The 21458-nt window shown below is 39.9% G+C and overlaps 1 protein-coding gene across 1 annotated transcript; it reads right to left on the reverse strand.

The window, feature by feature from the left end:
- Positions 1-1945: 1945 nt before the first annotated feature.
- scara3 (scavenger receptor class A, member 3) lies at positions 1946-17993 on the reverse strand. Its single transcript, XM_077510002.1, has 12 exons — positions 17683-17993; positions 10351-10386; positions 9600-9644; positions 9375-9494; positions 6751-6831; positions 6564-6673; positions 6228-6472; positions 5575-5794; positions 4860-4948; positions 4037-4229; positions 3762-3939; positions 1946-3690 (listed from the first exon to the last, which is right to left on the reverse strand). Exons 1-12 carry the CDS (start codon positions 17687-17689, stop codon positions 3239-3241), a joined length of 1776 nt encoding a protein of 591 aa, XP_077366128.1. The 5' UTR covers positions 17690-17993; the 3' UTR covers positions 1946-3238.
- Between the last annotated feature and the right edge of the window lie 3465 nt (positions 17994-21458).

A 21458-nucleotide genomic window follows, 5' to 3' on the forward strand; every position in this document is an offset into this window, starting at 1 on the left:
AAAAACATATGACAGTTTTAGGAGAACTAAAATCTGACAATAATTAGATGCGGCCTTATTTTGTTTACGTTATGATGGGAGGAAACACATCCGAATTCCGGCCAATCAAAATGGCTCCCCTCATTCCATTTAAATTCAGCAGAGAAAGGCGTACAGTTAACAAAGCAGTAAAAGGAACTGAAATGCGATCTCCACTTTCGGATTATGTAAAGATGGCCTGCTGAAGATGAGCACTTGGACACTGCCTTCCACCTTTGATGGTCCGCGTCGATCAAATCCACCAAAATTTGGTTACCCAGCCTGCGCCACAAGTTAGACCTGCTTAGCTAGTCTAAAATCTAGTATACTTTTGGTCACCAAATTGCCAGATGCACCGGAAAATATACTGGAACGCCTATCGAGGGGTAGCATGGTCTACCAAATTCACAAACTAGACTTGCCCCGGCACGAAAATGAGATGTGCCCCTTTTTACGTGGAGCGCACGGCTGCCTATCTAAGAAAATAGGTCCTGATGAGTTTCTTCAGAGTCCTGACCTCATCCCCTTAAAGTCTTCCTGGTAAAGTGGAAGTTTTCAAATAGTAGTTGCAAATTGTGGACCAACTCTATATTAGTATTTGCTGTCGGAATATTTCTTTCAGTATTTTTGCCCATGTTTGGCTAAGCCAACACGTCCATTGTTACGTTCTTTTCTCTACGGAAGAACCAAACAGTTTTCAATGTTCAATGTGAAATTCCAAACAACTACCCAATGGTTATATCGTTTTGTTTTTTTTTCTTTAGTGACACTTGGTAGTGCCATGCAAGCTTAGTTAATACAGTAAATCAAACTTTTTAAGGGTTGAAGGCCAACAGGAATAAATGAGTCCGTGGGTGGGACTCTGAGACTGGCTGAGGTAGTCGGAAAGAGTGAAGCGCCCAAACCACCCACTGTTGGTCTTGGTAGATTTACACTAACATAAACTTCCATATAGTGTATAATTGTTGTTGAACCTTGACGGTGTCCATACGCTGCAAACAGTTCTTGGGCTTTGTTCACCTTTGCTGACAGTCAGCGGCATTGCCGCAGCAGGTGTGATTCCTGTCATACCTCACACACAAGCGTAATAATCGCAACCTGGACTGCATGTGTTGTTACAGCTGCCAACGTAACAAGCTCTTTGGGGGCCTGTCAAGTCTGCAGTTAGCTCATGTCTCAGACTGTGGAAATATGTTTGCTCAAACACTCGTGCATGCAAATTTCTATTTACTTCACATAGTTATTGGTGAATGTGTCCCCTTTTCGCCCTTCTGCTGGAGTACAATTCTTTGCAATTTTCCCGCACTGAAATTATATAATTGAGTTCAGGGAAAAGGACAATTGTACTTCAACTTCTTGCAATATGATAATGCTCAAAGGTAGCTGCCAATATGAGAACAGTGGAGTGAAAATGAAAATGAGAACAGTTTCTTGCCAATGTAAACACTCGGGAGGTTTCGCCCTCTAAGTTTCCCATATTTCTTAAGTGAACCTCAATTTGATTGTGGCTGCCTGACAGTCTGAAATATGAACTGTTGAGCATTACTCTAAGTGATGTGAAAGCTTGAAAATCCCTGCAGTGGTTCAAGGCGATTGCGTGAAAATATCAACTATAATGAAAAATAAAGAGAAGAAAATTGCTATGATTTGTAAATGGAGATATCAGCATGACATTAGAGAATAATAAATGTTTGCCATACAGTCCTGCTTTAATGTCTTCATTAAACTGCATTATGTAATATTTACATTTTTGGCAGAGTACATGGCACAGTGCAATTTTTGACGATCTCTTTTAGTCAGTGGCAGAAAACCTAAAAAAAATGTGAGGAGAGGCTCTGACATGTGTTTTGTGTTAATAAAAAGCCGCTCCCTTTCCGTCAGAGGGCAACAATAACAATGTTCGGCAAGTCGGATACAAGCAAGACCGTCACTTGAAAGGCTATTTTTATTGTTCGATGCAAGCCAGTTGCATTTCATGACAACACTCCCTTTTATAAAAAACAGTAGGATTCTCTAATTGTTTTTTATTATTATTCTTTTTTAGATAAAAGATATTTCCACGTGTAACACAAGTGATGATTCCACTATCACAGCATAAGTATAAATTGTAAGACAAAATGCCCTTTTTACTAGTCAGTTGACAAAGATTTCAGACCTTATTTCTATTTGAGGGGAATAAGAACCAATACTATGTATTCTTCTACAGCTCTCATGGTGAGAGGTTAGCTGATGTGATTAGTCCTAGTTACTAAGGCTAAGGCTAATCAGTTGAGTTACTAACTAAGGCTAAGGCTAATCAGCCGATTAGTTATGGCTGATTAGCCTTAGTTGCTAACTAATGCTAAGGCTACACGCTGATTAACCTTAGTTACTAACTAATTCTAAGGCTAATAATGCTGATTAGCTTTAGTTTGTAACTAAAGCTAATAAGGCTAATCAGCGAACCTCTTGCCTTGGCGTTTATGATAATAGCATAAACATCAAAATCAAGAGGATGTTTGTTCACAACAATACTGGATAAAAAATGTGGCAAATAATTGTGGCATTTACCCTACCTTTTAACTAATTTTGTGTTATAAATTTTAAATATTAAACTATGCTCAGAAAATGGCTGAATGTATTTCTACAGATGTTTAAGCAAAAATGACAATGTTACAGGCCAACACTGTAATCTGCTCATGATCACTGGGAGCCTCAAATGAATTGTACAGCTTGATTTTTAAATTTTTCAGTCATCTGTTTAACACAGAAGATGCAAATTTCATTTTCAGAGTACCTGCTCCGAAAAGCCACGACAAATTTGCCAGTTTTATACGATAACTATTAAAGTTCCACCCTTCAAAGAAAGGTGTGTTGGCATATAGATAATAGATGTGAACCAAGACTACTTTGGTAGTAATCCTCCTCCTTCGTGGCATCAACCATCTTCATTCTCACTACATTCAAGTTCAGTTACAGCCATGTTTCACTGTCTTGTGTGCTTTACCCTGGAAACAAACTTCTCAGTTATTATCTGTCTTTGATAGGTGGGTAAAGACAACGTATAGAACACAATAATGCAATGTGCCTGACGATATTGAATCGGTAGGTAGTGCTCTCTACCATTGTTGGGAATAATCATCTTCATCATCTTCAAATGTCCTGTTTTGATCAGGTCTTTTACAGTGACTCTCCTGGGTCCATGTCCAAATCTTTTGGATCCAGCAGCAGGTTGGATTCTCTACTGTGTCCTGGATTGATCATAGGAATGTTGTAGTCCTGGAGGTCCAGGGGTTCCTGGTGGTCCAGGGGGCCCAGTTGGTCCTGGTTTCCCTATGGGCCCTGGTGGTCCAATTATACCCGGTAGTCCTGTTTGGCCCTGGAACCCTGATGGACCTCTTGGTCCTGGGACCCCAGTTTTACCAAGTGGACCCATATCACCCTTTTGGCCCTTTTCACCACGTGGTCCTAGTTGACCAGGGGCCCCCTTGGGTCCTGTGTTACCTATCGGCCCTCTATTTCCACTTGGTCCAGTTTGACCAGATGCACCTTTGGGCCCAGGATAGCCCTTTTCTCCTTGCCATCCACGACTTCCTATTGGGCCTCGATCACCTTTGGACCCAGTCTGTCCTAGAGGTCCTTTTGACCCAGTCTCGCCACGGTTACCTTTAGGGCCAGTCGGTCCTGGAGCACCTGCCGATGGATGGATTCATGAAGGTGAAGCAGAGTTTGCACACAAAACTTATTTTTTTATTGACTCTTACCTCTTAATATTGTGAAATTCTTGATCAGTTGTGTATGGTGAGTGTCCACCAACTTCATCTCCTCCATCACCATGGACAAGTTCCTGACATCCATATCCAAACGGACATTTAACAACATGTTCTCCTGCTTCAGCGTGTCCGCGGAGTTAAGAAGTAACAAGATGCTTCTGTTTAAGTACTGCAAGAGTGGGAGAGAGAAAAGCAAAGAAAACCCATCAGATCGTGTTCTGTCTAAACCATCAGGATCCATTTGGGTGTTTTTATGTAGTCGCAACCTGCATGTCGTCCATTTGTCTGCTTAGGCGGCTCTGGCAGGTGGAGCTCTCAATGTTGATGTACTTGTACATGCTCTGGACATGATTGACGGTGGCATTGATGCTGGATGATATCGTTTCTATCTCCATCTCGATGGAATTCAGACGCCCGTCCAAGGCAGAGAAACGTTCCCCAGTCCGGTTTTCATAGTACCTAACAATAATTAAGTGAGAATTTAACTGCACTCCTGTACAGCAATTTACAGCATAACAATAGTGTTTTTGGACCCAAACGTTTTTATGTTGGTTTGGGATTGCAACAAGACACAAGTTAAAGTAAATCTTACTGCAGAATACGATTTTGGATATGATTCACAATCGGGGAAAATTGACCACCGTGGCTATTAAGGGTGGGGTGATGAATGTCAAGTGTTGTATATTTAGCAAAGTCATTTTGCAGTGTGCTTCTCGCTGCCCCTACGATTGCTAACAACGTAGCAACCAACAGGAAAGCACAAACATTTTTATTATGATCTCTCCCGCAGAGTTTCACTTATTATGGAAGAGTCGATAAATGGTACTTCATTTATGTAGCGCTGTTACACCTTACAAGGCCCTCACAGCGCTTTACAATTGACTATTCATTCACCTACTGATGACGTAGCATCAGGAGCAACTGAGGGTTCAGTATCTTGCACAAGGATACTTCGACGTGGTCACAGTAGCATGGGATCAAACCAACAACCCCTGGTTTGGGAGACACACTCTACCACTGAGCCACATGGCCCATTACCGATCGGGACTGATAAATGGGGGATTAACTGTACTGTAATACCAAACATACTTGGAATGGTAGTGCAGATCATGCATGTTCTCTTCATGTTCATCCATGAAAGATGTGACATTGTCAAGTTGCACCTGCAGGTTCATTACCTGAAAAGGACATAGACATTCTGATTACATTTCCCTAAAAATTACGATGACCTCCAACCCTGATGTTAACCGTTGATCCCCAGGGTTGGGATTCCAGGACCAGAAAGTAAAAACTGCCACAGATTGGCTTTAGCCACAGGTCCAGCTACTCAACTACCAGGTAAACAAGCTCCTCTCCACCTATTTATTAGAAGCAGCTGTGGCTAAAGCCAAACTATTTCGGGGATTTTACTTTGTGGACCTGGATTCTCCAAACCTGTTGATCCCAAAGCAATGTCTGTCAAGAAGATTTCACTCAGAAATGTGTAATCCTAAACACACGTGGCAAGTCCAGGTCCAGAAAGTAAAAACTCTGCCACACTTTGGCTTTTGCTACAAGTGCTTCTACTCAACCGGCAGGTAAACATTCAAGCTCTTGAGTAGACGCACCAGTGGCTAAAGCCAAACTGTGGCAGGGTTTTTAATCTCTGGACCTGGATTAGACACCTCTGATCCTTAAACACAGCTACCCACTTCCATACTTGGTGAACCCCTAATGGTTTTATGTTGTAAGATACAGACTTGTACCAAAAGTGACCACTGACGGTTTGTGGTCACTTACAATTATTTAATTAATAAGCACACACCTGTTGACTGAGATCGTAGTACATCTCAGAGGACATGGAGATTCTCTGGTGGTCTGCGACAATATTGTTTTGCAAGGACCGTAAGACTTGAGTGTTGCTGCTCGCATTGGATTTAATCTTGCCCAGAACTTGACTGTAGTTCTGCCAGTCGCTAGTCAACTTCTGGAGGACCAGAGTCTCCTCATCTGATTTTCTCTGCAGCGCATCAATCCACATAGTACTAGAGAGGATAGATAACATAGACAGATGAGTTCCTGCTATGACAACGGCTAAGATGTAAGCAGGAAACGCATGTTCCCTGTTGATACTGTATGCATTGAAACAATCAAAAGAACATGTGGATGACAAACTCAATCAATCATAGTTTTAGTCTACAATTGGTGCTATTTATTATTGGGGCTTGGCTGCAAACCAAATGATTTCCATATGTGGTCCTTCAAAAGTGAGCCAGTGCTGACTCATACGTCACGATACAGAACAGCAGTAACTGAGGATGCCGTCATGTATTGCATATTCTTACGCGGTATGTCCATCTAGAACCGTGGAATGTAATATGTCAGTACCACCGTAAACCAACTCTAACCCCCTTGTACTTATCATGAAGAGCAATAATTGTGGCCAATGTTTTGTAAGTGTCTCAGCATTTCCCTCACCTAAGTGCCACTGTTGTGTTGATCTGCTGTGCAGTAGCTTTGACATCGTACTGATCCTCTGTCAGAGTTTTCATTCTCTCTTCCGTTTCCTCCAGCACGTCCTTCCAGCCCTCCACCTGGTCTTGGTATCCTACCAGCAACTGGTTGAGAAACTTGATGGACATGACGTGGTTCTGCATGTCTGTGGTAAGCTGTTTGCTGGTCGCTGTTAGCTTGGTCTGGGTCTGAGAGGCTTGGTCTAGAACCTGAGCGGTACAGCAACCATTATTTTGCCAACATGAACATTTTGTGAAGACTTGTTAGATTGGATTTTAATTCCACTGTGATCCAATGTACCTGCTCTTGTCCCAGTAACATTTTCTGTATGTCCTCGAACTCCTGCTTGAGCCGACTTATCTCCTCGCTGTACAGGGTCGCATCCAGACAGCCTGAGCAGTTACTGATTTCTGAAATATCAAGATAAGGACTAGTAAGAGAGTCTGAGAAAAAAAAGTACGGATGATGAACAATGGAGAAGCATTACCGTCTATGACTTTCTGAGCACTGCTGATCTTCTTGTCATAGACCGACTCTTCTTCAGAAAGATAGTCAATCTTCCGAAACACTGGAGAAAGAGTTTTGGAAAAATGTGTCAAGATACTCTGTAGTCATAGACAACCCAAAACCATAACCACTGGATCAAAGGTGGCAAATCCTGATCCAGAAAGTAACAAACCTGCCACAGTTTGGTTTTAGCCACAGGTGTTTCTCTAGCTTCAATGGGGTGCTTCCTGCTGAATTTTAGAGCCGTAACTGTAATTTCACTTTTGACACGAAAATTTGTGTCATAATCCAACCAATGCAACCAAACGACTGATGACAGAAGGCTTATGCAGCTGTTCAATTCCTCAAGCCCCCCATGAATGTCCCCTAAGAGCACTAGAAATGTGTTTGAGTGAATGGTGCGTATTTTCAAACATTTTCTGCATCATAACCGCTGACTCGGGGGAGTAATGCGGCTCTGTGGGCTCGGATAAACGTATCCACATGTGTTGCGCACACCACCTGCTTGCTCTTCAGTTGTATGGCTCCTGTGACGATAAGACTCTCAAGGCTTCTGCAACTGTACATATTTTGGAATGAATCCCTTTTATTAAAATTCTGTCATTCAGTGTTGCCACCATTACTTTGAAGATAATTTAGTTATTTTACTGATTACTTACTTTAAAAAGTTACTTAGTTACTTCACTATTTACTTACTTCAAAAAGTTAGTTATTTTACTGACTACTTTCTTTAAAAAGTAACTTAGTTATAATTTACTGATTACTTGCCTTAAAAAGTAACTTAGTTACTTTACTGATTACTTGCTTTAGCAAGTAAATTAATTGCCGATTACTTGCTTTAAAAAGAAACTGAGCTGCTATGCTGATTATGTGATTTCAAAAGAACTAAGAAATGTTAAAAGTTAGATTACAGGTAACTTTAAAGCAGCTCTATGTAAGATTTAAAATTTCAAATCTCTACTGCCACCTGTGGCCGAAAACAAACTGCACGCTCGTGCACGCTGCGCGCACTCGTACGTGCACGACCTCAATACTGAAGACTGGGCTCTTCATATCCAATGAAACTATGTTTTCAGAGGTAATAAGTTTTATAATGTTATACAAACCTGGCCACTTCACGGAATGAGACTCTCGATCCCCACTAAACAATTGATGTCCACGGGACGTGCAGATCATATTGCTTTAGTCGGTCGAAGTCCAGTCCTGTGCTGTACTTCAAAACGATGTGCAAATTACGTCAATTAATTGGACCTCATTCCGATGTTAATATGCAGTTACATATTGTAGTCACCCCGCTCGACGGACGTCAACCTGATTCTAGTCATTATTAGTGTACGTCGTCCCCAGGCTAACGTCATTGTGCATGAGCCGAAAAGTGGGCTGTCAGTTATGGAAATTGACGATTGTGAAAAACATGTAGACCCATTCACTACTTAGTGTGATACGGCCGTGAATGTTATCGCCATTCAGTAGTACCGTTCACATTCCGTTAGCATAATGTAACTACAATAGGCTGTTTTCACGGAGGAAAATAAGGCAACATTTAGCCTGATTCTTCATAAAGTCATTCTGTTCTATTACATTCAACTTTGCCGCACCTTTCACGCTAAATGTTGCCGTCCACCTCACTTTCACCCCAATATTTACGACCGAGAAGTGATCGATCTTGAGGTTACTGCTATTTGAAAACAACACATTTTCTTCTAAATGTCAAGATACTCGCTTTTTACCGTTTGGAGGAGAAAGAAAGCCAGCTGTGAATCACTTTTCTAATCCAAGTCCGATCTCAACGCTCTCCACCGCTGAAATGTCAAACCAATGTTCACTCTCGTTCTCGGCGCCGGTCACTATCAAGTTTAGATTTTTTTTTTTTTCGTGGCACTTGACATTGTTGATATTTATTGGGGAAATCCTACATAGAGTAGTTTAAAGCTGCTCTCTGTAACAATTTGGCCAAATTTTTCTTTTTTTTTTTTTGCATTAGCCTTTTTATTTGACCATGTAGGTCTGAAACATCTTCTAATTAGTAGATGAAGACCTTAGCTGTTCACAATGGGGACTCCTGCAAGCATTTGGACAATAGTTTTCAGACTGGCTTCGGGTTTGAATTTCCCACTCCCTGTCTGAGAATGTGACGTCATGTTCGCGTTGTGTACGTGAAGAAGGGTGTGTGCAGTTTCATTTTTTAACAGGTGGCAGTAGCTATTCGAATTTGAATTTTCTGTGTTTTAAAGAAAAATGGCTTGGGCCTAATTTCTCACTGTACATGAACCTTGAATCTGTCCTAGTCTTGTGCGAGAGTATGTTTTCAGATTTGATGTCGGCGCCGAGCTTTTCTCTCTCCTCTGAGATCTGAGTGATAATAAATCATTCCGATTTGCTGCTCTCTGACCCAATAAAGTGCAACGCTGATGTGTAAAACATCTGTTGTCCGGCGCAGCTGTCAGGTAAATACATGGCACACATTTGTTTGGTCTGTGAGAGTTCAATCAGCTCTCACAAGACATAAATTGTATTCAGTCTTATTGTGTTGACCATGTCAAGTGGCAGGGTTGACTGGATAATGCATTATTGTGTTTAATGAAACAATCGATTATAACTCACCTAGTGATGCCAGCACTACGACAGTGATGATCAGGAAGGCAACTAGCACATAAAGGACTTTGACAGCCAGTTGGAGGGAATTGCTTTGCTGGCACCTCACACAACCTCCTCTCGTGCGACCTGGGCACGCCATCATGTGGATCAGGTGAGTATTTCATGACTTTGTGTTATGTCAGTGTTGATGAAAGACAGTTGTGAGTACACTTGTGTGCGTGCGGCCTTCACCTCGGAACGGAGGTATATCCTCTTCTTCGCCATTGAGCTCCTCTTCTGCAAAAAAAATAATAATATAAACAAATTATTCATTAGTCTGCTCATTACACAGGTCAACACATATTTTGGTGCCAAGAAAGTTTCAACAGTTTAGGGTATTTAGATGTCACTCAATCTGAAATTGACATTTCTTCTGAATTGGAGCTTTCTTATGAAATATTCCATATTTTAGTGCCAAACGTATGCAAATTTTTACCATGGTAAAACTTTGATGAAGCTCCTTCCACCTTTACAAGCATGTCTATCCAGTATTCTTTTATTTTTGATGAGATATTATGAAAGACGGCAATCATCGCAAATCATGTTTCAATGAAAATCTGAACACTTTTGCAAAGCAAAGAGAACAAAAGTAGCTAAAAGACTGTAACCTGAAATTAATTTAAAAAAAATGTTTAAAATACCTTAATCAAAGGGATTGGGGGGGGGGGGGGGCATAGTTTTTAATCTGGATTTAAATGCATCGGCTGCAATTTATTCCATTATTTGCAGCATAACAACAAAATGCTGCTTCACCATGTTTGCTTTGAAACATTTAGAGGCAATTAAAAAAAAACCCATAGTTTTCAGACTGTGAAATTACCTAGAAACCATTCAAATATCTTTGGCACTCAGAAAAAAAATGTTGCCAGTGTTATCAGAGCTGACTTCATCGTCCAGTTTCATTTGCTGCAAAAAGTGATAGACAAGGGAACCTTAAGAATACCTTTAAAAAGCTGGTTCTCATAACCTCCGTAGCTGTCTGTGAAAGAAAAAAAGACACAAAAATGTATGAGGCCCACAACAATTTTCATTACTACGGCATAATCTTTTTTTTTTTTTTTTTTTTTTCTTTCCCCTTCTTATGGGGTGTCATCTTTCAAAAGCTTACCACTATCAGGCACGTGTACAGAAGGAAGTTCCCTTTGCCTGAGTTACGGTACTCTTTTTTTTTTTTTTTTTTTTTTTTTCTTCTTCATCATCATACTCACTCTGTCACCAATTCCCCTCAAAAGTGTTTCGATATAAGTTTGATATTTATTTGAGTTATTGTGCTCACAAATATAAGTTACACACAGGAACATGTGCACTGTGCACATGATGTCAGGTAATGAAACCACGCAGCAGACCTGCAAGGAAACCTTAAAAACTTTCCAGAGGAGAGGCCAGCAGCTGACGAGAAGCTGCTAAATTATGATTATGCAATGACTAGTATAGTCACGTCACAGGCTAGAAGTCAATATTGGTTCTTTCATCATGGACAATTAATTTATATGACACCAAATGGCATGTGGCACAACAAGAGGACTTTTTTTTTGTGTGTGTGTGTGTGCTAGCTGGTCCATCATCATTACAGAGCACTTAACTAGGTGACGTGATCAATCAAGCTGTCATTTGTAACCTCCCTTCAAATGTACTCAACATTTAGTATGAGAGAATGATGTTACATGTCACATTGCTAAGGAATCAGAAAGGTTGGTGTCATTACAGGCGACATTGACGCCAAGAAATTTTAACCGCGGGTCACCATTTCGATGTTATTCCAATTCAAGAACTAAGGCAAACACTAGTAGTTTGTGTCGCGCAGTGTGTGTAATGGTTACCATTCATATACTTTATATATATTTATTCTTTTTTATGTTTCTTTTTTGTGGTGGACCAGTGTGTTGTATTTTTATTTTCTCTTTTATGACTGATCAAAATGAATTATATTCATTCATTCAGGTGCAGTGATTAGATCTTAAAGATGCATCCAGAATGCGTACTTGAGACTTTTCATTTACCATTCAGGTTTGAACTCCGTCTCCCAACCCAAGCCCTTAACTATTGCGGCTATTTGGACCGTCCCAGCAAATTTCAAGTATCAGCACATTGTTTATAACCTAAATCGGTATCCACCCTCAAATATTTGTCTGCTCTTCGAGCCTTCCCACCCTCCGCCACACCAGCTCTTTCTCCTTCGTTTGTGTTTTCATTTCTCCCTGCGGATGGGGGGGAAGTCCTCCCGTCTGACTCGTTAGTGAGGAAGTGGACAGGTCCAACACACACACAGGAACGCTGACCTGACAGCGGCGCAACATGGCCGTGCAAAGTCACACCTAAACAGCTAAGTCACGGCCAAACCATGTGGAACCATTCAAAATATATTCAGCTCTTTTTCTTTTTTTTTTTTTTGAGTAAATTTGCTATTTGCGTGGAATTGTGTTTGAACTTGTGCAACACATTTTTCTTTAACAAGATAGCGATTGTGGTGTTTCATTTACTTACTGTTAAACGATAGCTTAGCTGTAGCATGTAACATTATATAATAAACGCCCTGTTGTGCAGAGCAGACCAAACCCTGACGTTGTGTCCAGACCAAGGATGGAAAACGGGATGGAGAGCAAAACAAGTGCACAATTTAGCATCAACAGGACTTACAGTATGTGTAAAGACTTTAGCACCAAGGCTGGAAAATGTGCGTTCCTAAATCTAATAAATCGAAACATTTCCTATTTCGACTCAGTCCAGCATAAACCAGATGAACTCGATGAGAGAGACAAACCACATAACAGGACGAGTAGCTCACATCTCAGCTCTGGACAAGAGCACTGAACTGAAAATATGATCATGTCAACCACAAAGAAACAAATTTGCTTACATACTGTAGCATGTTAAATACTTGATGTGCTGAAGATTTTCGTGGTCTTAGTTTGGAATGAAGTTAATATTACTTGTAAAATCAGTTGTTGTACAGCGGGGTAGACCAAGGTTTTTTTCCTTTGAAAAAATACCAGAAAAATCAAAGGGCCAATTTCACATTGACACTAAAACCAATAAGTTAGCCAATTATGGATTATGGTTATTTTAGTGCAGTAAGGCAAACACTGTGATTTTGGGGTGGTCACCTGCCCTATATCACACTAGAGTAGATCCACCCCTACCAGATTTCCAATTCCGAATCAAAGCAAGAGTAATCGACAATAAGATGACATTTGTGAAAAGCATTTTACCTCTGAAACTGAAATAACTTGAGGCATTATAAGGAGAAATGTAAATTTGAAGTCAAATTTTTAGTTGTCATGTGGGGGATGTGGTTGTTGGACCTCCCTTTCCCTTGTGTGTTTTTTTTTTTTTTTTCCAACTCCTGCACCCAATAAGGTTGCAGCAGCAACTTTTCTTTCCTACTTTTTAACTTTTACTAGCTCAGTTGTAAATGAAAGCGGGACTCCAAAGACTCTCCAGGTCCGATTTAGAGGTTTGGACTCACAAACCTCTGTTGATTATTTAGACGCCTTGTGACTGGAATGCACATGTGGTCTCCTAAAAACAACTGTAAATGTTTGGAATTTGTTACTGTGAACTGTGAAACTCGAGTTCTAGTTGATATTTATAGCTATAGTTTTTAATGAATACAAGTGTGAAGGTCTTTTTAATGTGGTTGAGTAGAACCTGTAAACACATCATGTTGTCTGAAACCACTTTAGACAACCATCCTAGGGTACAAAAAACAGGCCAAGTTAGTTTTACAGGACTGTGAGGTCAAAGGTCAAAGATTGACCACTGAAAGAAAGGAAGCAAAACCTTTTAAATTTTAGCATTTGAAACCGACAAAAATACATTTAAAGAAACACCAAACCGTAGCAGAGTCTGTTTTCTTTCTTTGGGTATGTCTTGACTGTGCCATAGTCAGAGGTGGGTAATCCAGGTCCAGAAAGTAAAAGCCCTGCCACAGTTTGGCTTTAGTCACAGGAGGTTCTACTTGACCGATTGGTAAGTAACTTGTTTACCTGCTGGTTGATTAGATGCACCTGTGGCTAAAGCCAAACTGTGGCAGGGTTTTTATTTTCTGGACCTGGATTACCCACCTCTGGCCATTGTAGGACGGAATGCAGCCGACTCCCAGCCAATTGAAGCGGCTCCCCAAATTCTCTCTAAAAAGATTAACTTCCATCCATCAAATCGTTTGTATCCTCAGTTGAACCGATTATGTAAATCTACAGATCCAAATGACATATTCAGCATTTTGTTCCGTTTTTTTGTGACTTAGGGAATTATTTTAAGAAGGTACTTAGACATCAGTTAAGGACTGATGTACAGCACCCAAACTATCCATCATCCAGACCCTCTCCCACTCCGAGCCAAGGAATGTATGAGGCAGCATATTTCGCGCCGTCTGAACTGGGCTGGACTCGCCCCCTCAGAGAGACTCTGAGAAACCACATCAAAATAGCCGCTGTAGTCTTTGGCCGAGGAACACACTGTACACGTTCTTTTGAGTTCATTGGCCGTGCCGCCATGTGGCTCCAGAACACTTCACCACCTCCCACAATGCTCAGGGCCAAGGGAGCAAGATTTGTTCGCAAAATCCAAATCCAAACACAATCTCACTTCATGTGCAACAGGTTGTAATCAGGCTGGGATTAACAGCCGCGCTGGACCACTGAAATAGCAACATAGCAGATTGCAGAATCGGTCAGTTACACTCAGGCATCCAGTTGATATATAATCCTGCCTTGGTGTTTATACTAGTCAAACATCCGGGGAAACAGCCTGGTTGGGTTGCCATGGTTAAAATAATAACAGGAACTAGAAACAAACAGAGGCTCGGGAGTTCAAGGTCAAAGGAAGTTTGGAAAAAGGTGAAGGTTTATTTGACACGACACAAACCATCTGTTTCAATGGAAACACAAATGATATAGTGTTGCTCTATATGAACCCACTAAATGACTTGACTGTGGATAGTAGGAGATCTTTGAAATTTAAGCGCAAAATAAAACACACTCTCGGATTCATTTCTAATTAATTAGCAAAATAATACAGATTAAACTGTTAAATTAAGTGACATCACAATTTATTTTTATATCCTCCTGACTACCAGCAATTCAAATTTGTCCTCTGTAGTGGACCTTTTTAAACCTGAATATCTCCCACCCAGTGCATACGATTGAGTTAACTAAATGGTTTCCCTAAGTGCAAGCACTTTTTAGGGAAGAGGAGAAGTAAGTGTATAACACTTTTTATTGAACAAATTTAGGCTTTAAATGTTGTTAGCAGGTTTTCTGTCAGACTCTTAAGAGCACATTAAAGTATTGTTTGCAGGGCTGGGTATCGATTCAGATTTCCAGAATCGATTCGATTTGATTCATAAGGGCCCGATTCGATTCGACTCACAACGATTTTCGATTCAGTTGAGGAATTCATGCAGCACATATTTTAGACAGTCAAAAGTACCAATGCTGCAAAGAGTAGAAACATTTTGCTCTAATTTAATGCATTAGTAAAAATATGAATATTTACATTAGGCATTGAATCCATTGCAGTTACATTAATGGATTTTATTTACTATGGCCTTATAAAAACAATAAATGATCATTTAAACTGTGTAAATAAAGTGACAAAAGGGGGGGCGGGGGGGGGGGGGGGGTCAATATATCGATACATGGTTTTATGTATCGTTATCTGGACATGAAAAGGCGTAGCGATATGATATCGATATATCGTATTTTAAACCCAGCCCTACTTGTTTGAATTATTTTAACTGTATTTGAGCCTAGCATTTAAGTTTTTAAAAAAAATGTCCTCTCTAGTGGACACATCATAGCTTAAAAATAAACACACATTCCACATTCCAAAGACATGCATGGCAGGTTAATTGGGCGCTCCCGAATTGTCCCTAGGTGTGATTGTGAATGTGGATGGTTGTTCATCTCTGTGTGCCCTGCGATTGGCTGGAAACCAGTCCAGGGTGTCCCCCGCCTACTGCCCAGAGCCAGCTGAGATAGGCTCCAGCACCGCCCGCGACCCTTGTGAGGAATAGGCGGTCAAGAAAATGGATGGATGGATAAAATACAATCATCCATCCAGAGCATGTCATTTAGTTATTAATAGTATTAATAGTGTTATTGTTTTTGTTTTGCATGAGGAATAAAGGCTTTAAAATACAATACAGTCGTCATACTAATGCTGGATTTGTTTTGGTTTTGATGTGTTTAAACGCATAGGCTGACTCCAGAACAGTGGTTGGGACTCTTTAAACCCCCACCCCCCCCCCCCCCCCCCCGATCATTCCACACTTTATACTGCTTTCTTTTCAGATTCCATTTTCCTTCCAACTGTAATCACACAGATAACCAAAATCCTTTGTGGTTTACTATAAAACTTGAAAAAAAAAGTGAACTATCAAGCAGAAAGGGCCTGTAAAATTTCCCTGGTCATGTTGATGTCAGGCAAGTTATTCCTATTAGAGGGGAGTATAGGGTTCATTTTGAACAATTAAATAACAATTGGTTGAGTCATTTAATTAGTTCAAAGCTGTGTTCAGAACATAAATAGTGGCCTATAGTATTGCAATTACTTAGTATTTTATATAAAACTAATTTAGTTGTAGGAAAGAAAGAACAGTGCTAACTGCTGGATCTGCAATGCCCCCAATCTAGCCATGACTTTTTTTTTTTTTTTTTTTTAAACCAGGCTTACATCATTTCAAGCTGTTAGCCCACATGTGGTATTCCCTCCCACTTCCTCATCTCAACAGTATCCTTCAAGTCTCTGCCGGGCTTTCAGTCAAACCTTTGCAGCTCAGCACAAAGCCAATGTGGGAAACGTAACGCTGTTGCCCACCTCTAAGCCCCCTGGCAAACTTAGCTTTCATGCCATGTTGCTTCAAACCGTATGTTCTCTTGCTCCCTTGAAAGAGGAGTCAAGATGTGGGGAAATTTGGCGACGCCATACAACACTTTTGTTGAAGTAATGGAGATGTAATATGCCTATGCACGCAAAGAAGTTTAAAAAAAAAAAAAAGCTGACAGTTTGTAGTTTCCCCACCCAAAAGCAACACAGTTTCTTGGAATTGTCGATGTGAAGCATATGTGCTAGTTTTACAGGTGTAGAAAGTGGAGCAACGTAGCTCGGTGCTACTTGCGCCGCACCAGCTAGTTACAAACCAAAACGCTTTGTATAGCTAAGTTGCGGCAAACCACGTTGTGGAGTCGCTCCTAAGTTAGTAATAAACACTTCCATAGCGGTGATTAAACTACACTTCTGTTCTGACAAGTCTTGCTAATTGCTAAGCTAACAATAACATTAGCGTCATAAGACCGACACGGCTAGCACATTTGATGCCGGAATTAAAATCTACTTGCTAAACACAACCGGAACCGGAGTTTTTTTTTTTTTTTTTTTTTTTTTTTTTTTTTTTTTTTTTTTTTAACATTTATAGAACATAGATGAATAATACAAATAGAGTATCAGTCAATCCAATTGACATGTATCATATAAATGTAAAAAGAGAGGGGGAAAAAAACATAAATATTAACATTCAATCTCTGTGAGGTTTTTTTTGTTTGTTTTTTCTGGATGGATAAATATTAATTGACATTTCTTCTTTGTTATCAATTTAAGAGACTTGAAATAATTGTCAATTTCAATCAAAAATAATTTTAATAAATGTTTTGAGTTTAGAAATCTGAGTATACAAGTATGGATATAAAATATTCCCAACAAAACATACAAATTAACCAAAGTTGAACATTTTTTGTTCTTAGATTCAAAAAGCGTCAGGAACTGGAAGTTAATTAAACTAGCCTGGTAGAGTAATGTTAAAAATATATCAATACAGAACCAAATATTTATAATATATCAGTAATATTATTTGTTTAGTTTCATAATAGAGTCCTGAGTTTTACAGGACAGCAGGTCACTCGTATTTTGTTGTTGTCAATATATCTTTGTTTATACATAAGAAAATACAGTTTGCCCGTGTGAATTTAAGAAATAAAAACTCCGGATTACTGTATATATATATATATATATATATGTGTGTTCACTATTATTTCAAGCCTTATATAGCTTTGCTACCAATGATAATGTAGTTTCAGATTATTTCTACAACTATCCATTTCAACTATGCGCTTGTCCTCACTCATAGCCTATCGCATGTGACTATATGAGCAAGAAGTAGCGGTGTACACCATGGACTGGTTGTCAGCCAATTGCAGAACATATTAGACCGTTTCCCCTCAACCTTTACGGAGCTCAAGCACATATTTTACATGAGACGAATCACAGCGCACTTTACCTTTCATGGTTCCTCACGCGCTGATGCTCAGCTTGACGCTCGATGGCGATGTCGCCGCCACCTCCGCTCGTTTCCACAAAACAAGTGCACAGGTGAAGCCAAAGCATTCAACAGGTTGAGGCATCTACATTCATTTTCCAATTAAAAAAAAAAAAAAGTGAAAGCCCAAAAGCTTACAAAAAGGTGCAAAACAAGTTAATTCAACAAACCATATGTAGTTTAATAATGGTCTGGCTATTAGATGAGTTTGATTAATATTTTAGTTGCTAAAAGTTGCTTGGATTGGAGCTCTGTGTTGTCATCCCTCTCCCATCCACAGCCCGAGGAGACTAAAACCTCTGCAGAATGAATCCATGTGCAACTTTCAGAGGGAGGGAGGAAGCAAGGAGCAAGAAGAAAAACGAGAGAGCGAGAGAGGGAAACAAAGAAACTGGAAACATGAGGGAGGGCTTGGAACTGGGATAAAAAAAAGAAAAGAAGGCAAGGCGAGGGGTTAAAAAAAAAAGAAAAAAGAAAAAAAAAGGAGGGTCCGTGTGTTTTGCGGCTGAGCTAATGACTAACAAATGTTTGGACATGACAGGAATCAGCACCTTGAATACATGAGGCCTTGGAAAGCAACACTCGGAAATATGGTGAAGGGAACACCTGCACATTGCAAAGACATCATTCCAATCTGGCATTATTCTCATTTTGCTGACCTCAGAGTGCAGTTCCAAAAACTGACAGCAGAATGTCAAAACACACAAGTGACTTTGGGGACAAGTTTGAAATTGAACCTGCCAATTTTCTATGCATGTATGAACTGCTGCTTAAATATCCTCCTGACTACCAGCAATTCAAATTTGTCCTCTGTAGTGGACCTTTTTAAACCTGAATATCTCCCAGACTTCCACCCAGTACATACGATTGAATTAACTCCTTTTGTGCTCTATAGAGGACATTCAGAGCTTTCCAATGATACCAAATGTGTAGGGGTGGGGCTTTGCTACCTGTGATTGCATCATAAAAGAAAATGGCTTCCCTCAGTGCAAGCACTTTTTAGTGAAGAGGAAAAACAAGTGTATAACACGTTTTATTGAACAAATTTAGGCTTTAAATGTTGTTAGCATGTTTTCTATAAGACTCTTAAGTATTGTTAGAATTATTTTAACTGTATTTGAGCCTAGCATTTAAGTTTTAAAAAATGTCCTCTGTAGAGGACACATCATAGCTTAAAAATAAAAACTTTTTTTTTCAAAAACTTCTATTGCAGTATTCCAGTTACTTCACAAAGATTGGGGAATATCAAAATAAACATGATTGGACAATATTTTTTTCCTTTTTCCCTCGTACTCAGGAGGATATAGCAGTGCGTCATGCACAGCATGATAGCCAACATTTGCATTCTGACACATTTAACGCAAATGTAGGATATAAGTGAACTACAGGAGTCTAAGGATTGATCCTTGTGGGACCCCACGTCATGGCCATTCGAACTGATTCAAAACTTCCAATAGTCACAAAGTAATTCATCCAAGTACCATTATAAAAACCACAGTTTCCAATGACAATAAGAGGTCTACAATTAAATATTAGTGATATTTTTTTCCAGGGCCAATACAGACTATTTATTAGTTATTTATATTTATATTTTAAGCTAATATTCATTTGCAGTCATAGAAAATATTTGAATCAAAATTTCCATCCATCCATCCATCCATTTTCTTGACCGCTTATTCCTCAAGGGTCGCGGGGGGTGCTGGCGCCTATCTCAGCTGGCTCTGGGCAGTAGGTGGGGGACACCCTGGACTGGTTGCCAGCCAATCGCAGGGTACACAGAGACGAACAACCATCCACACTCACAAGCACATCTAGGGACAATTCGGAGCGCCCAATTAACCTGCCATGCATGTCTTTGGAATGTGGGAGGAGACCGGAGTACCCGGAGAAGACCCACGCGGGCACAGGGAGAACATGCAAACTCCACCCAGGAAGGCTGGAGCCTGGACTCAAACCGGAGTCCTCAGAACTGGGAGGCAGACGTGCTAACCACCAGATCACCGTGCCGCCAATCAAAATTTATTTTTATTTTTTATTTTATTTTGATTATTATTATGAATTCAATCTCTGGTGTAATAACCTTATTTATTGATTGATTGAATTGTTTTTTATTTTATCATCTGCTCTTATTGCTGCTGTAAATGTAAATTTCCCAGAGGGAGCCATCCCAAAGGGATCAATAAAGCCAAGTCTAAGTCTAAGTCTAAAAAAAATTACTTTGTGTAAATGCCATTAAGCATGTTTGTTAAAACAAATTTTTAACATTTTAAATATAAAGAGCTTTGTTTAAAAATGATTAATAAAAAAATACAATAAAATAAATAAATACAAATGTGCAGGGAACTCCCTGGGTCATCACCATGTGTTAAACTGAATTAAAAACTAAGCTAGTAAACAACTTCCTAAAGTTTTCTACTGCAAATAGTTTTACAAAATTTCAACATAATTTCCTAATTTTAACAACATTTTTTATTTAAAAAGAAATGTGTTGGGAATTCCCAGTGCAGCGTCATCTTTTATAAAGTAAAGTGGAAATTTAAATTAATACACAAAAGAAAAGTTCCCTGCATCTCACTGAGCGACAAATGCATGTGAATATAGCGAATTTTAGGTTTTCGTCAGGGTTTGTCAAATGTTTCAAACAATCGTCGCAGACAGCGAAAAATCGTCTGAACATGTTCTAAATTTCTTTGCAGCAAGTCTTTACAACTGTCTGTGAACATCTTACAAATCCCGATGAAAACCCACAAAATTGAATTCGCTAAATTCGCAAACGTTCACTGATCAGTGCCAGATGCCAGCTTTATCGGCCTTCATATTTGTAAAAAGGCCAAAGCCGATAATCCGTCTATCCCTATTACATATTATAAATATTTATAAATATTACAAAAAGGTGTGTTCAACTTGACCACAACGAACTAACTAACTAGCAAATCGTTCACAGAAGCAAAGCATGAATACCCCGGAGGACATTCTTTGCAGTGATTGCAGCCAATTGTTTTTCACAATGACGTCGACATCCGTGCATTGCGCCGAGGCCACATGCTGCATTATGCGAACCAGAAATGGATCCAATGACAAACATCTCTCAGCTGTCCTTTGATCATGAAGAATTATATCCTTTCTAAATCAGGGCACATTCCGACGCGAGCACGCTCACGCATGTCACCCGACGCAAAGCTGCTGCAAAATTGATACCAGAATCATCCAGATGTTTTTTTGTTTTTTTTTAAGTTCATCTGGAGCCAATCAGTGGCGGCGCGGTCAATATGACCCACGGGGCCCATTAAGCCCAGTGATAATTGCACTGTGTGCCAGAGGTGACTCATTAAGATGTTCTCTACGCATTTTTGTTGAAATTCATACCATCAGTTAAGCCAGTCCTCTGCAGACCCTCATCAAAAACCATGGAGACGGTTTCAGCCCGGTGGTACAGTATCGCACAAAATTGAGTACAGTTGAGTAAGGGGGGTTCAGTCATGTTCATCCTCAGTTTCTTTAGAATGTGCTCGGATAGGGTTTTAGAGTCCTGCTTTACATTACTGACCACTGACTTATTGATGACTTGAAGGCATACCTTAACTTTAAAAGCTATGTTAATAGCTTTAACTTTCTGATTGCACAAAACCTATTTGAAACCATCTGGACCCCTTCACACACACAAAGTGGAGGAAAACAACATTTAGCAGAGGGTCACGCAAAAGATTTTCGGTTTAGTCACACTGGCTCCGTGGCTG

This window comes from Festucalex cinctus, chromosome 21, assembly GCF_051991245.1.
Source record: "Festucalex cinctus isolate MCC-2025b chromosome 21, RoL_Fcin_1.0, whole genome shotgun sequence".
Lineage (NCBI taxonomy): Eukaryota > Metazoa > Chordata > Actinopteri > Syngnathiformes > Syngnathidae > Festucalex > Festucalex cinctus.